Below are 12,577 nucleotides of genomic sequence, written 5' to 3' on the forward strand. Positions count from 1 at the left end.
AAGTTGGCCATAGCTTTATGTGAGATTTGGATTGAATAATCTTAATTTAATTTAAAAGAGCAGTTCAAAGCTTGCTTAAATAGAGAGCAGCCAGCCCTGGATTTGAGATCCTCAGGGGGAAGAAGCTTTATTTATTTATTTTATTGTATGAAAACACTTTTCACATTTTCAAAGCCAGCTAGGGGGTTTAGCCACATTAATTTTAATGGGACTTGGATTTCAAAATCCCAACCTATATTTCTAAAAATATGAGCCCATTTTATATACCCTGCTAACTAACTACATACTGGGACAGATTCACTCCCATGGATGCAAATGGCAACCTCCTGTGCTGACAGGGGAAGCATCCCCCCTGCAAATTCCACTTGAGAAGGCAGCCTTCAATTCTAGCCAAGGCTCCATAGGAGTCTCATTGGCAGAAGTGCCCTTGAAAGAGTAATTGAATAAATACATCTCTCAGTTGCTCTGGCCCTGCCCACTTTGTGGGGTGTGTCAGCAAGCTCCAGACAGAGTCAGGGTAGGGGTTTGCTGGAGGCTTGTGACACTTTCCCCTCCAGCCATCTTTCGGCCATCAGACATAGAATTGGGACCTTGAATTGGGCCAACTGGCTACTTTTGTCAGAAGATTCTTTTCATAATAAGCAACAGCACTCATGGAGAGCAATAATTGTTAATGGGAATTATTGTCCTGTTTGGAATATTTTCACAGAAGAGAATACTCATTTCTGTCTCTAAAGTAAGAAGGCTGGTCACATGCTCACAATTCAGTTTAAGTCAATCGTTCTTCTAACAGCCGCCAGTTTTCATTGAAGTCTTTCACCAGCAGCACAATTTGGGTATCAAATCTATTTTGTTTGTCACTTGAATTTTTACAGTATGTAACAATTGAGGGTTAAACTCATTGACATACACTTTAAACTTTTTATATATAAAAGTTAATATATAACATTCCTTTTGTGCCATACAGTATCTAATTAGTCAAATTACACTATGATTTACATTTCTTGGTATTAAATTAATCTTTAGAGCAGTGAGTATCTTTCTGATTTCAGATAGTTAGAGGTCATGGGGTAGTGAGGAGGACATAGGTTCAGCTTAGAGAACACCAGACCTGGAATGAGGTTCTGCATCCTACTTTTGGCTCTGCTACTAAATTGACGTATAATTGTGGGCACTTAACTAGTCTGTGCCTCAGTTTCCAGATATATAATATGGGAATGAGAATGTGTATTCACCTTTGTGAAGCACTTTTGGCTCTACAGATGAAAAATGCTAAATATTATTGTAAGAGTATTGTTCTAGGATTAAAGAGTGGACGTAGCTCAAGAAATGCTTTGTAATCCAGGAATTTTGTTTTGGGCCAAATTGAAAATGGTAACCTTAACACCCAGTGTTAGTGTCTGCCAGGATTTAAGTCTAAAGAGTTTGAGTATGTAAGTTAAGGCTTTGTAGAATGATGTTAGAGTGTATGAACTTGTCATTCAGCGTGTGTTTGCATTATTACAGTAGAATGGTCTTAACTAAAATTCAGCAGTTGTCTGACATATATGTAATGGTTTCTATCAGTGAATTTTACCTTCCAGAGAATGAAGGCAGATAACTAGAAAATAAGTTTTAAACAATTCTTTCTCTCAGAGATACAGAATTATTAGTAGGTTTTTGAACTTCTGCTATGTACATGATGCTATTCCACCAGGAGATGTTGTAAGAGACTCCGTGCTGTTTTAGAGAGAATGAGGTCTACTCTTCATTCCCCAAAATCAATGTTAGTTATGAGTTGTGAGGAGGGGTTCAAATTAGGTACAACAAGCAATTAGAATGCCTTCATTGTGTTATCAAGAAAGGCATAATAAGTATACTGTTATACTGTAACATTTTGTACTTCAAAACTAGAATAACTCTGAAAAAGTTCATCCCGGTAAATCTTATGTTCCGTAGGAGGAATTTTATCCTTTTGGTGAGTGACTTACAATGATTGTTTTGTAATGCAATATTGTTTATACTGTAAATCTCTTAAATTTTGCTGGGCCTGTAAATAGTTTTATAATTGATGCTTACCAGCTAGCCTTAATTGTTTCAATGTGATCAATATAAGTTTTAAATGTGAATCTAACTTTTTAACCCTATTAATCATAAAATTGTCTGAGATAGCTTGTGTACAGTAACTCCTATTTTTTCCCCCTATGGTGAGTCATGAGCATATGCTAAGTGATTTCTAAAGGGAAAAATAAATAAATAAAACCCAATACTTCCTCCTTCTAACAGTTTTTTGGAAACTAAAAATCTATCATGTTCCAATGGTCTTTTATATAATGGCATCAATGAAAATGAGACTCTCAGACTGTAGTAGCGTTTAAAAGGAGTTTATCAACACATGCTGAATTGTGGGGGTGGAAGAATTTGTTGGAGCAATGGGTTTGGAAATGTGTGTGCTCTACCTAGAAATTAGATATAGCAGTGCTTCTGTTTAAAGTGCTCATGGAATTAAAACCAAAAACCAAATGAATATGAAAATCCCCTGTTGTTTACTCTCAAAGAAAAACTCCAGCTCTGCTTAGTCTTTTTTGCTTAATCTTTTCTCCTTCCAAAAATATTTTTAGAATGAAATAAAAAAGACTGAAAAAGAAGTATTTCAATTTTCTAGTTCAATAAATTTTTTTCACCCTGTCATTAAAATTTGAGGGGTGGGGGAGGAACCTATGGAGCCAAATCCTGTTCTCAGTTACAGTCAGGCAACATGGGATTGCACAGCTGTAACAGAGACCAATATTTAACCCACTCCATGCACAGTTACTATAAAGTATGCCTTGTGAAAAGCAGCCACTGCATACTGGTGAGTGTCTGTTTACAAAAGTGTCTTTTGGCTTTGATGTAACACACACAGCATCTGTTGTATTGTTTGCAGAAGGCAAATGGGCACATTTAACCATGTAAACTGACCATATATAATACCGTTTAACTCTCACATGACTCTGGGTTGTGCCTGTTCTACTCTGAAGCTAATGTTCAGTAGACTTCCACTGAAGTCAGTGTTGGCTGGCATAGCCTTGGGTCTTACATCTTCAAGGTACAGACTTTTAATTATTTCTGACAAATACCTTTGTGATGTGTATAAGTATTATTCCCATTTTACATGTGGGGAATCTGAAACACAATGACCTGTTTCTTGGGACACCGCTTAAGTCTATGAAAGAGCCAGCCCTAGAGCTCAGGTGTTTCTACCGCAGAGTATGTCTCTACGCGGTCGGTGTGGTGGCAGATGTTGGCATTCCTGAGCCAGCTTTGATCAAGCTGGCTCGCTAAAAATAGCAGCGAAGCTGCAGCAGCACAGGCAGTGGCATCGGCTAGCTGCTCTAAGTACATACCCTGGGTCCCAGGCAGGTATGTACTCAGACTGCTCGTCAGTCCTGCTGCCCACGGCTTCATAGCTATTTTTAGAGAGCTAACTTGATCAGAGCTAGCTAAGGGCATTCCTACACGTAGTGTAATCACAGTTTCAATGTAGGCATACCCTCAGTCCTGTGTTCAGTATGCTAGATTACACTGCCTCTTGAATATTTAAAGTACTATCTCTCTCTCCCCTTTTCTTACCTTCTTTCTCCATTCTGTTCTCCCAAGTAATTTTAATTCTTGCTTTGCTCATTTTCCTGTGGGGCGCTTTTCTTGTTTACGTGCATATCCATCTAATGCCAAAAGAATAAAGAGCTGATGGATTTTGAAAAGGTAAGGAATTGTAGAAACCACAACAAAAGACTGGGCTGGGATTTGTTACTTTTTTTTGCTTTCTTGTGACCCTACTTTGACTTCTGAAATTAATTTTTTTTTAAATCATTTAGTTTTTCAAGGCCTGTTTCTTTATCGACTGAAGCATATAATTTTACTCACATGGGTAAAAGCTGTGTCTTTAAACCTTTCCAGGATCAGGTCCTTAGTTTTTAAGTGGATTATGAGATCAGAAAAAAACAAAACCACCCCAAAAACCAAATGTAGAACTGATTGATCGAAACTTCAGAAGAGCCTAGAGACTTTTTGTAGAAAATGTTACATATAAATGTTGCTAGCTAGCCCAGATCTACGGAGTATAAAAAGAGAGACTCATTTTCCCTGCACGCTGAATCTGTTGTGTCTCAGGAGCTCTAACATTTATCAGTTTAAAAATGAATTGTGTATAGACAAATGCATGCTACATGATTCCCCATTTTACTCAAGGAGTTAACAGTCTGGAGCTGTGCTTGATGAACCAGATGGTCTTTAACAGTAACATTGTTCATATTGTTTAGATTATCCTGTTGCAAGTACAGTGCCTCGTTTACCTTTTATGGAAGAAAGTGTGGAAAATTGACCACAGATGTAAGTAACCAAGAATGATGTCTGAGGCAATTCTTACCAGGCCTCCCTCTCTAACACGCCTGATCCTGCAGATAAAAATAAATAGAGAAATGTGAGGCAGCATGAGAAACATCTAGTGTTACCTATTTAAGTATTTAATTTGAGCTCTGTGAGCTACTAAAATCTTTATTTTTTTTAAACTGAGACGTCTTCATATTGGATTAGTTTCAGTCATACAATGTAGGCAGCCTGAATGTATATTTTATCCAGGTACTAAATAGCACATAATTAAATATTTTTTTCCATCCTGTTTAAAAAGGGAGGAGGAGAAGCCAAATACGCTGACCTCAAACACAGTTTCTGACCCAAAAATCTTCCTGAAGAGATTGGCGCCCATTTTGTGCTGTAATGAGAGAGTGTGCAATCCCCCTTAATATTGATTTGATTGGTATCATAAGCAAAGGCTGTGCCAAGTTAATTAGAGCTAGTCCATTGTTACTCCTAATAATGTATGACTGAGTTTGTGCCGTGTCTTGAAAGGCAGTCCCAGATAGAAATAAACTTTTTTTAGACAAGTATCTCTTTTGTGCTGTATCTGGAATTGGAAGGTACAGTGCTTAAACAGAACAAAGGAAAATCGCCACAAATGAAAGCAATAAACCCTGTTTTATAAAGTCCTTTTATTTCCTATCACTTTTCTCTCTCTCCCTCATTTCCTTCCTCTTATTAGGAGCTGCTGTCAAACGGCATTTACTTCTGGCAAGTGGTTCCCTTCGGAGCTCTAAAGCTGACACCACTGCATTTGCATGCAGGTGCTACTGCAATAGAGTGTAGCCCCTCTTGCCGCATGCCCCCTGGGACCAGAGAGGGCCATAAACCCATTCATCACTTGTAGACCCAGAAACTGAAAAACTCCAATTTGTTTTTATAAATTAAATGTCTTGGCTTGTATCCCTTTAGCCTATGGTTGAAAACAAGATGGCAGCTTTCTTTGACCTTGTTGACAGCAACACTCTCCTTTATTACACCTAGACTTAAATAAAAGATATTAGAAGTGTTTCCTATCTCAGTCAGTGCTTTTGATCTTCATTCTGAGAACACATTGAGCCTTTGTTACATAAGTGAAACTTCAATGACTTCCAGATGCGTGGAGTAGCCGATCGTGGAACTTGGCCCCATAGCTCTAACACTGTGAAATTGCCACATATATAATTAATACAAATTGTAATTAAAAATTGTTCTTCGGGAGAAATATCCATTATACTGAAGAAATATCAGGAAGTTTGAGATTAAACTCCAAACTCTGCAATATAAGTTACTAACATAAAAACAAGAGAGTTAGCAATTTTCCCTATGGAGAAGAAAATAGGCTTTTACCTTTCAGATGGAAAATACAGCAATGAATCCCTTTTTAAAATGCTGCTAAATTGCACACTATAGAGAGTTAGTATGCCCGTCTCTAATACTTGTAGATCACAAGTAAAGTTCTTGTAAGTTCTTGTAGATCACAAGTAAAAATAAGTTTTAGACTTGAATGGCAGCATGGTTTAATGGACTAAAGCATGGGTCTGGGAGCCAGGAACTCCTAAATTCTAATCCTTCTCTCATGTGGGGTACTGGGAAAATCCTCTCTTTGTCTGTTGTTCTCATCTGTAAAATGGGTGTTGTGACAAATCCCTGCATCAAAGTGATATTGTGAGACTTAGATTGTAGTTCTACTATGAAAAGTGACCTTGTAAAAGTGGCAAAGAGACCTGTGGCACCTTATAGACTAACAGATGTATTGGAGCATAAGCTTTCATGGGTGAATACCCACTTCTTCAGATGCATGTAGTGGAAATTTCCAGAGGCAGGTATAAATATGCAAGCAGGAATCAGGCTAGGGATAATGAGGTTAGTTCAATCAGGGACGATGAGGCCCTCTTCTAGCAGTTGAGGTGTGAACACCAAGGGAGGAGAAACTGCTTTTGTAGTTGGCTAGCCAGTCACAGTCCTTGTTTAATCCTGAGCTGATGGTGTCAAATTTGCAAATGAACTGAAGCTCAGCAGTTTCTCTTTGAAGTCTGGTCCTGAAGTTTTTTAGCTGCAGAATGGCTACCTTTAAATCTGCTATTGTGTGTCCAGGGAGATTGAGGTGTTCTCCTACAGGTTTTTGTATATTGCCATTCCTAATATCTGATTTGTGTCCATTTATCCTTTTACGTAGGGACTGTCCAGTTTGGCCGATGTACATAGCAGAGGGGCATTGCTGGCATGTGATGGTGTATATTACATTGGTGGATGTGCAGGTGAATGAACCAGTGATGGTGGGGTTGATCTGGTTAGGTCCTGTGATGGTATCGCTGGTGTAGATATGTTGGTAGAGTTGGCATCGGGGTTTGTTGCATGGATTGGTTCCTGAGCTAGAGTTACTACGGTGCGGTGTGTCGTTGCTGGTGAGAATATGCTTCAGGTTGGTGGGTTGTCTGTGGGTGAGGACTGGCCTGCCTCCCAAGGCCTGTGAAAGTGAGGGATCGTTGTCCAAGATGGGTTGTAGATCACTGATGGTGCGTTTGAGAGGTTTTAGCTAAGGACTGTATGTGATGGCCAGTGGAGTTCTGTTGGTTTCTTTCTTGGGCTTGTCTTGCAGCAGGAGGCTTCTGGGTACATGTCTGGCTCTGTTGATCTGTTCCTTATTTCCTCGTGCAGGTATCTTTGTCGCTTTTACAGATCCAGACTAACACGGCTACCCCTCTGATACTTTTAAAAGTGGTGTTTCCATACACAACAGATCTGCTGCTCCCCGAGCATACTCAAATTCGTATCTGCTTACTTCAGTGACAAAAATGATGATTTAGTTTTCTACTCCTGCTAGCACTGCAGAACCACCACAGCTATGGGAGAGGGAGTTTGATGCAATTCTGGCTAATATATCATCAACCGACTTCTTTACTAACTTAATACTGCAGGGCAAAATTCTACCCTCTGTTATCTGTGAAACCCCTTTGAAACCAATAGGATTGCTGAAGTGAAATTGAGGGCAGGATATGGCTGGCAGATTCTTTATTACTCCTAAAGATGGACAAGCCAGAATGAAAACAGCTAATTTTAGTGATCCCTGGTTGAGTTTGGAGAGCTGGCCATTAAAAAAATTAAAATCAGCTAGTTAATATTTGTGCAACCTTTCGCAGTAGTACATTGTAAAATCTGATAAGCAGAGATGGTTTCAAAACAAAACCCCAGATCTGTCCATATTGTCGTAATTACCAGAGAAAAGTACAGACAACTGGATTTTGTGCTTGGACTGGGTATTCTTCATGACAGTTGTGCAAGGCTGATATCTTTCTCCTGCTTTTTAACTCATTCAAACTAGTGTTGTCAGAAAAGATTGGAATCAGTCCAGGGTTTTGGGTGTTCTGGTTTTAATTTCTTAGACCTGGAAGTGTAGTGAATTTTAATGCAGGGTTTTGCAAGGTTTGGCACAAAGTTCCTGTAATTTAATCTGGATTCCTGGTAGGTAATTAATTATTTTTTTTTAAATCATGTAGCTCCAGAAGGATGGCAGCAGGAGAGAAATTTTCTTTTACAACTAGCCCATAGGAGTCTCCTGCTGGTCCATTGAGTATAGGAAAGTTTTAGTGGACTGCAGACCTAAGAAAATAAACCACCTTTTGTTATCTAGAGCTGACAGGTGAGAGGATGAACAGAGAATAACTGTAGTTAGCACCGCCTTATGGAGCCATTGCTACGTACACCAAACTTTCTCAGATATTTGGTAGCATGTCAGGTATACAACAAGCTCAGGGGCAAGTGCTGAAGGCATGTTAGCTTCTAGGCCAGGGGCAGGCAAACGTTTTGGCCTGAGGGCCACATCGGGTTTCCAAAATTGTATGGAGGGCCGGTTAGGGGAGGCTGTGTCTCAGCCCCTGCCTCCTATCCGACCCCCCCTGCTTCTTGCCCCCTGATGGCTCCCCCGGGAATCCTGCCCCAGCTAACTCCCCTGTTTCCTGTCCTCTGATGGCCCCCCCAGGACCCATGCCCCATCCACCACCCCTTGTTCCCTGACCACCCCCGGACTCCCCACCCCTGACTGCCCCCTGCCACCCCATCCAACCCCCCCTCATTCCCGATTCCCTCCCCCCGGGGCCCCTGCCCCATCCAACCCTCCTGCTCCCCGCCCTCTGACCGCCCCGACCACTATCCACACCCCTGCCCCCTGACCACCACCCCAAACTCCCCTGCCCTCTTACTGTGCTGCCTGGGGCACCAATGGCTGGCTGCGCCACCCAGAGCACCGGTTCAGGCTGGGGCTCCGCAACTGTGCTGCCCGGCCGCCCAGAGCATTGCGTCGGCGGCACAGCACGCTGAGGCTGTGTGGGAGAGGGAACAGAAAGGGAGAGGGCCATGGGCTAGCCTCCTGGGCCAGGCAGGAGGGTCCTGCGGGCCGGATGTGGCCCGCAGGCCGGAGTTTGCCCACCTCTGTTCTAGGTCATGTAGACACTAGCATCTGGTGGGTTCACAATAAGTATCATCACACAGCTCAGTTGAAAGGATTTTAATTTACTAGGACTGGCAGAAAAGAAAGGGGAAAGATAGTATCTCAGTATGATGGCTTCGTCAGTTACAACTGAAGAGCAACACAGTACTTACTTACTCTGTCTCTAGAGAATTGTTCAATTGGAGGGTTAGAAAGATAATAACCTGCACAGCAGAGTCATAGTAAAGGAAATTGCTTAATTTTTTTCCTTGTTCTGTGGCATCCTGCTTCCCTCATGCCTAGTCCACAAAGGAAGGGGAATGATGTTAAAACTAGAGATGGGCCCAAACTGGTAACGTTTCTCGAAACTCTTGTACTAGACTTTGATGGTTTAGATAAAATAGAACTCAGGAGCTGAACCGTACCAGGTCTGGCAAAACCTATGAATGAGGCTTTCCAAAACAAAGAGTACCTGCTTTGCTTATTATGGGTGATAGGTCAACGCTTTATACTTTTTTTGAATTCCTAACCTCCTCCTCCCTGAACGTGGTGGTTCGGACCAAATGGAAATAGATCTGAATCTGCCCCTGGTTTTACAAAATCAAATCCCAGCTTGTAAGCTTTAGAAAAAAAAGAACTTTCTTAGCTCAGCTCTCTACAAAATATGTTCTTTTTGGCCTTGAGGTTCCAGAACTGAATCATTCACTTTTTCAATAAACTAAATGTACCTATTGATCTTTAAAAAGATCTGTGCTCTGAACCCTGGCATAAAACTTTTTGGGCTTAGAGTTCAATATTCAAATACCTACAAAAAGTATCCGTTTTATACTGACAGGTTTCAGAGTAGCAGCCATGTTAGTCTGTATTCGCAAAAAGAAAAGGAGGTCTTGTGGCACCTTAGAGACTAATAAAAAAGGAGTACTTGTGGCACTGTAGAGACTAACAAATTTGTAAGTCTCTAAGGTGCCACAAGTACTCCTTTTCTTTTTACGTTTTATACTGTGTGTCATAGGGTCATCCTTCTAGCTTCCTAATCCCAAATGTACACGACATCGGTTATAAAGCATGATAAACTTATGAAAACAGCCAAACTGGCTTCATAAAGCATCTATACAACTCTCCAAAAGTCAAGGTAATTCTTGATTCAGAGTTGCCTTAGTGAGAGTTAAGTGCTAGGTCTGGTAGAAAGGAAAGCAGCATTATATATATTTACCACATAATCTAAAAAGCCACTTGTGCTTATTTTTACTCAAACTGGTAACAAAATATTCTCTCTGCACATGACTCAAGAGAGAAACTTTGTTTTACTAGTTTCTATCTTGTATTCTGGTGTTTTTTCTTCAAAAGTTCTGCGACTCTAAATTTAAACTTGGGAATGCAAGCCCTCCTGGAGAGGCACTGTGGGCTCATGGCTAATGCACTTGACTGGAACTCAAAAGGAGACCTGGGTTCTATTTCTATCTCTGCCACTCGCCTGCTGGGTAATCTTGGGCAGGGTACTTCACTGCTTAGTCAATTTTCCTATCTGTAAAATGGGGATAATAATATTTACCTTCCTTTGTAAAGTGCTTTGAGATTTGATGATGATAAGAGCTATGTGGTGGAATTATTTTATTTTAAAAATATTGTAGAATATAGGAAAGAGATCTTTTGTATTTTTGGTATCCTGTAAAAATGAAAAGATTTTTTTTTCCTTTCAGAATTACCTTTTCACAAACTATGCCACTATTGGTAGAAGCCTGTTTTCATGGCTAAGACTATAATGAAAGCCATCTACCAGCTAGGGTTCCAGGAATAACCTACACATCTGCTGCAATCAGCCAAAAACATAGAGACTGTTATTGAGATGAGTGGTTTTGGTTAATATGCATCATGAAGCAGAAAAAATTATGCCTATATATTTCAGGGCAGAGGTAATTCTCAAGAAATTGTGTGTAGAGAGAAATAATGTATGGTTAGGGAATAAAAATGTAAGCCTTGAACTTCCTATCCTGAATATATAAATCACTGCAAGTTTTAAAGCTCTTGCATGACTCATATAGAGAGGTCATTGACCAAATTTGCTGATGCAGGCAGGATGAAACAAATTTGGCTACATTTTTATGATTTTTTTCCTGCTGCTGTTAGCTTTTTTTATTTACCCAAAGTAATACAATTTTCCAGAAAACTGTAGCAATTCTGACATATGGAACTGCTAACCAATTCACTGTCTAGGTGCATAACTGTATGGGAACAGTGGTTGTCAGTAAATTGCTTAATGTGTGACAGGAAAGTAGTCTCTCACAGGAAACTTATTGCCAGCTAGGTAATATTCTAGAGAGAGAGTGAGAGAGAACAAAAAAGAAGTGGAGTATATAATGCAGTTTAGCAGATAGGATCCTGAGATGACGGAAATTGGAGTCCAAGATAAGTAAGAAAGAGACAAAGGGAAGACAGAGAGAAAGTAACAAGAAAGGGACAAGAAACGAAAGATGGTCTTGTTCAAATACAAGTCAGAGGGTCAAGAGGCTTAGGCTCTATTCCTGGCAGTGTCACACGGACCTTGGGCCTGATTATGACCTCACTTACACCGGTGTAAATCAGGAGTAATCACTGCAATTTTTCACCTGTGGAAGTGAGATCGTAATCTGTAACACTGAGCAAATTACCTAGTGCTAGATTCTGCTAGATATACTCTCACTGAATAGTACCTTACTTCGCAAGTGGCCCTATTGAAATCAATAGAAACTATAACACTGGAGGAAGATACTACTAATACGAGTAAGGGTGGCAGTATCTGGCAGTTAATCTCTTTAGGACTGATTCTGATCTCCGTACTAGTTTTACATCACTGGAACTCTGTTGACTTAAGTGTACTTTCTCTCCCTTTCTACTGGCATTAGTAAGGGCAGAGTCAAGCCCTTTGTGCCTCAGTTTCCTTACCTATGAAACAGTGATCATTCTACACTACTTCATTACTCAATATAAGTATATCTGGTTAGTCAAGCTTTAGACCAGCACATAGCCTGATTTAATAGTGGGCAATGGGAGTTACTGGTTTGGAGGGGGGAGTTATATTGTTGAGCATTTCAAGTTGAAAAGCTTATGAATGGATTTTTTTTCGTAAGGACTGGGAGTATCTCTATGGATGTAAGTCACCTAGAGACGTGAATATAAATATAATAACAAATGTGATTCTTTCATCCTGTGTGTTGCGACTCCCCAAGCTGTTTGCAAGATGAAAGTTGGTGGTCTTGTCATATATTTATTCACACTTGGACCTTTTGCAAGAGGCACAACAAATAACAACTGCATAGCTGTGGATTTGTCAACCTACTGAGAGTCTGTCTCTTAATCTGAAGTCATTTTTTATATGAGTGAATCATGTTGTGTTAGTGGTAATTTATTTTAGTAGATAATATAATGATAAATTAAACAGTAAAAAGTCACCAGAACCAGATGGTATTCACCCAAGTGTTCTGAAGGAACTCAAATATGAGAACTACTAACTTTGGTATGTAACCTGTTGCTTAAATCAGCCTCTGTACCAGATGAGTGGTGGATAGCTCATGTAATGCCAGTTTTTTTAAAAGGCTCCAGAGATGATCCTGGCAGCTACCGGCTGTTAAGTCTAACTTCAGTACCAAGAAAATTGGTTGAAACTACAGTAAAGAACAGAATTATCAGACACATAGATGAACATGCTGTGTCGGGGAAGAGTCAACACAGCTTTTGTAAAGGGAAATCATGCATCACCAAACTATTAGAATTCTTTGAGAGGATCAACAAACATGTAGACAAGAGTGATCCAGT

At 40.2% G+C, this 12,577-nt stretch overlaps 1 protein-coding gene across 3 annotated transcripts in view; it reads left to right on the forward strand.

Annotated features, from left to right (window-relative positions):
- Positions 1–12,577, forward strand: part of PARVA (parvin alpha) — an 83,787-nt gene that overhangs the window by 26,396 nt on the left and 44,814 nt on the right. The window contains exon 2 of one of the 3 annotated variants that reach the window (XM_073347627.1): positions 4,281–4,350. The exons of the other annotated variants lie outside the window; for them this stretch is intronic. Within the exon in view, the coding sequence (XP_073203728.1) occupies positions 4,281–4,350 (70 nt within the window). The remainder of the gene's footprint in view (positions 1–4,280; positions 4,351–12,577) is intronic. 3 annotated transcript variants of the gene reach the window in all.

This window comes from Lepidochelys kempii, chromosome 6 (assembly GCF_965140265.1).
Source record: "Lepidochelys kempii isolate rLepKem1 chromosome 6, rLepKem1.hap2, whole genome shotgun sequence".
NCBI classification, from domain to species: domain Eukaryota; kingdom Metazoa; phylum Chordata; order Testudines; family Cheloniidae; genus Lepidochelys; species Lepidochelys kempii.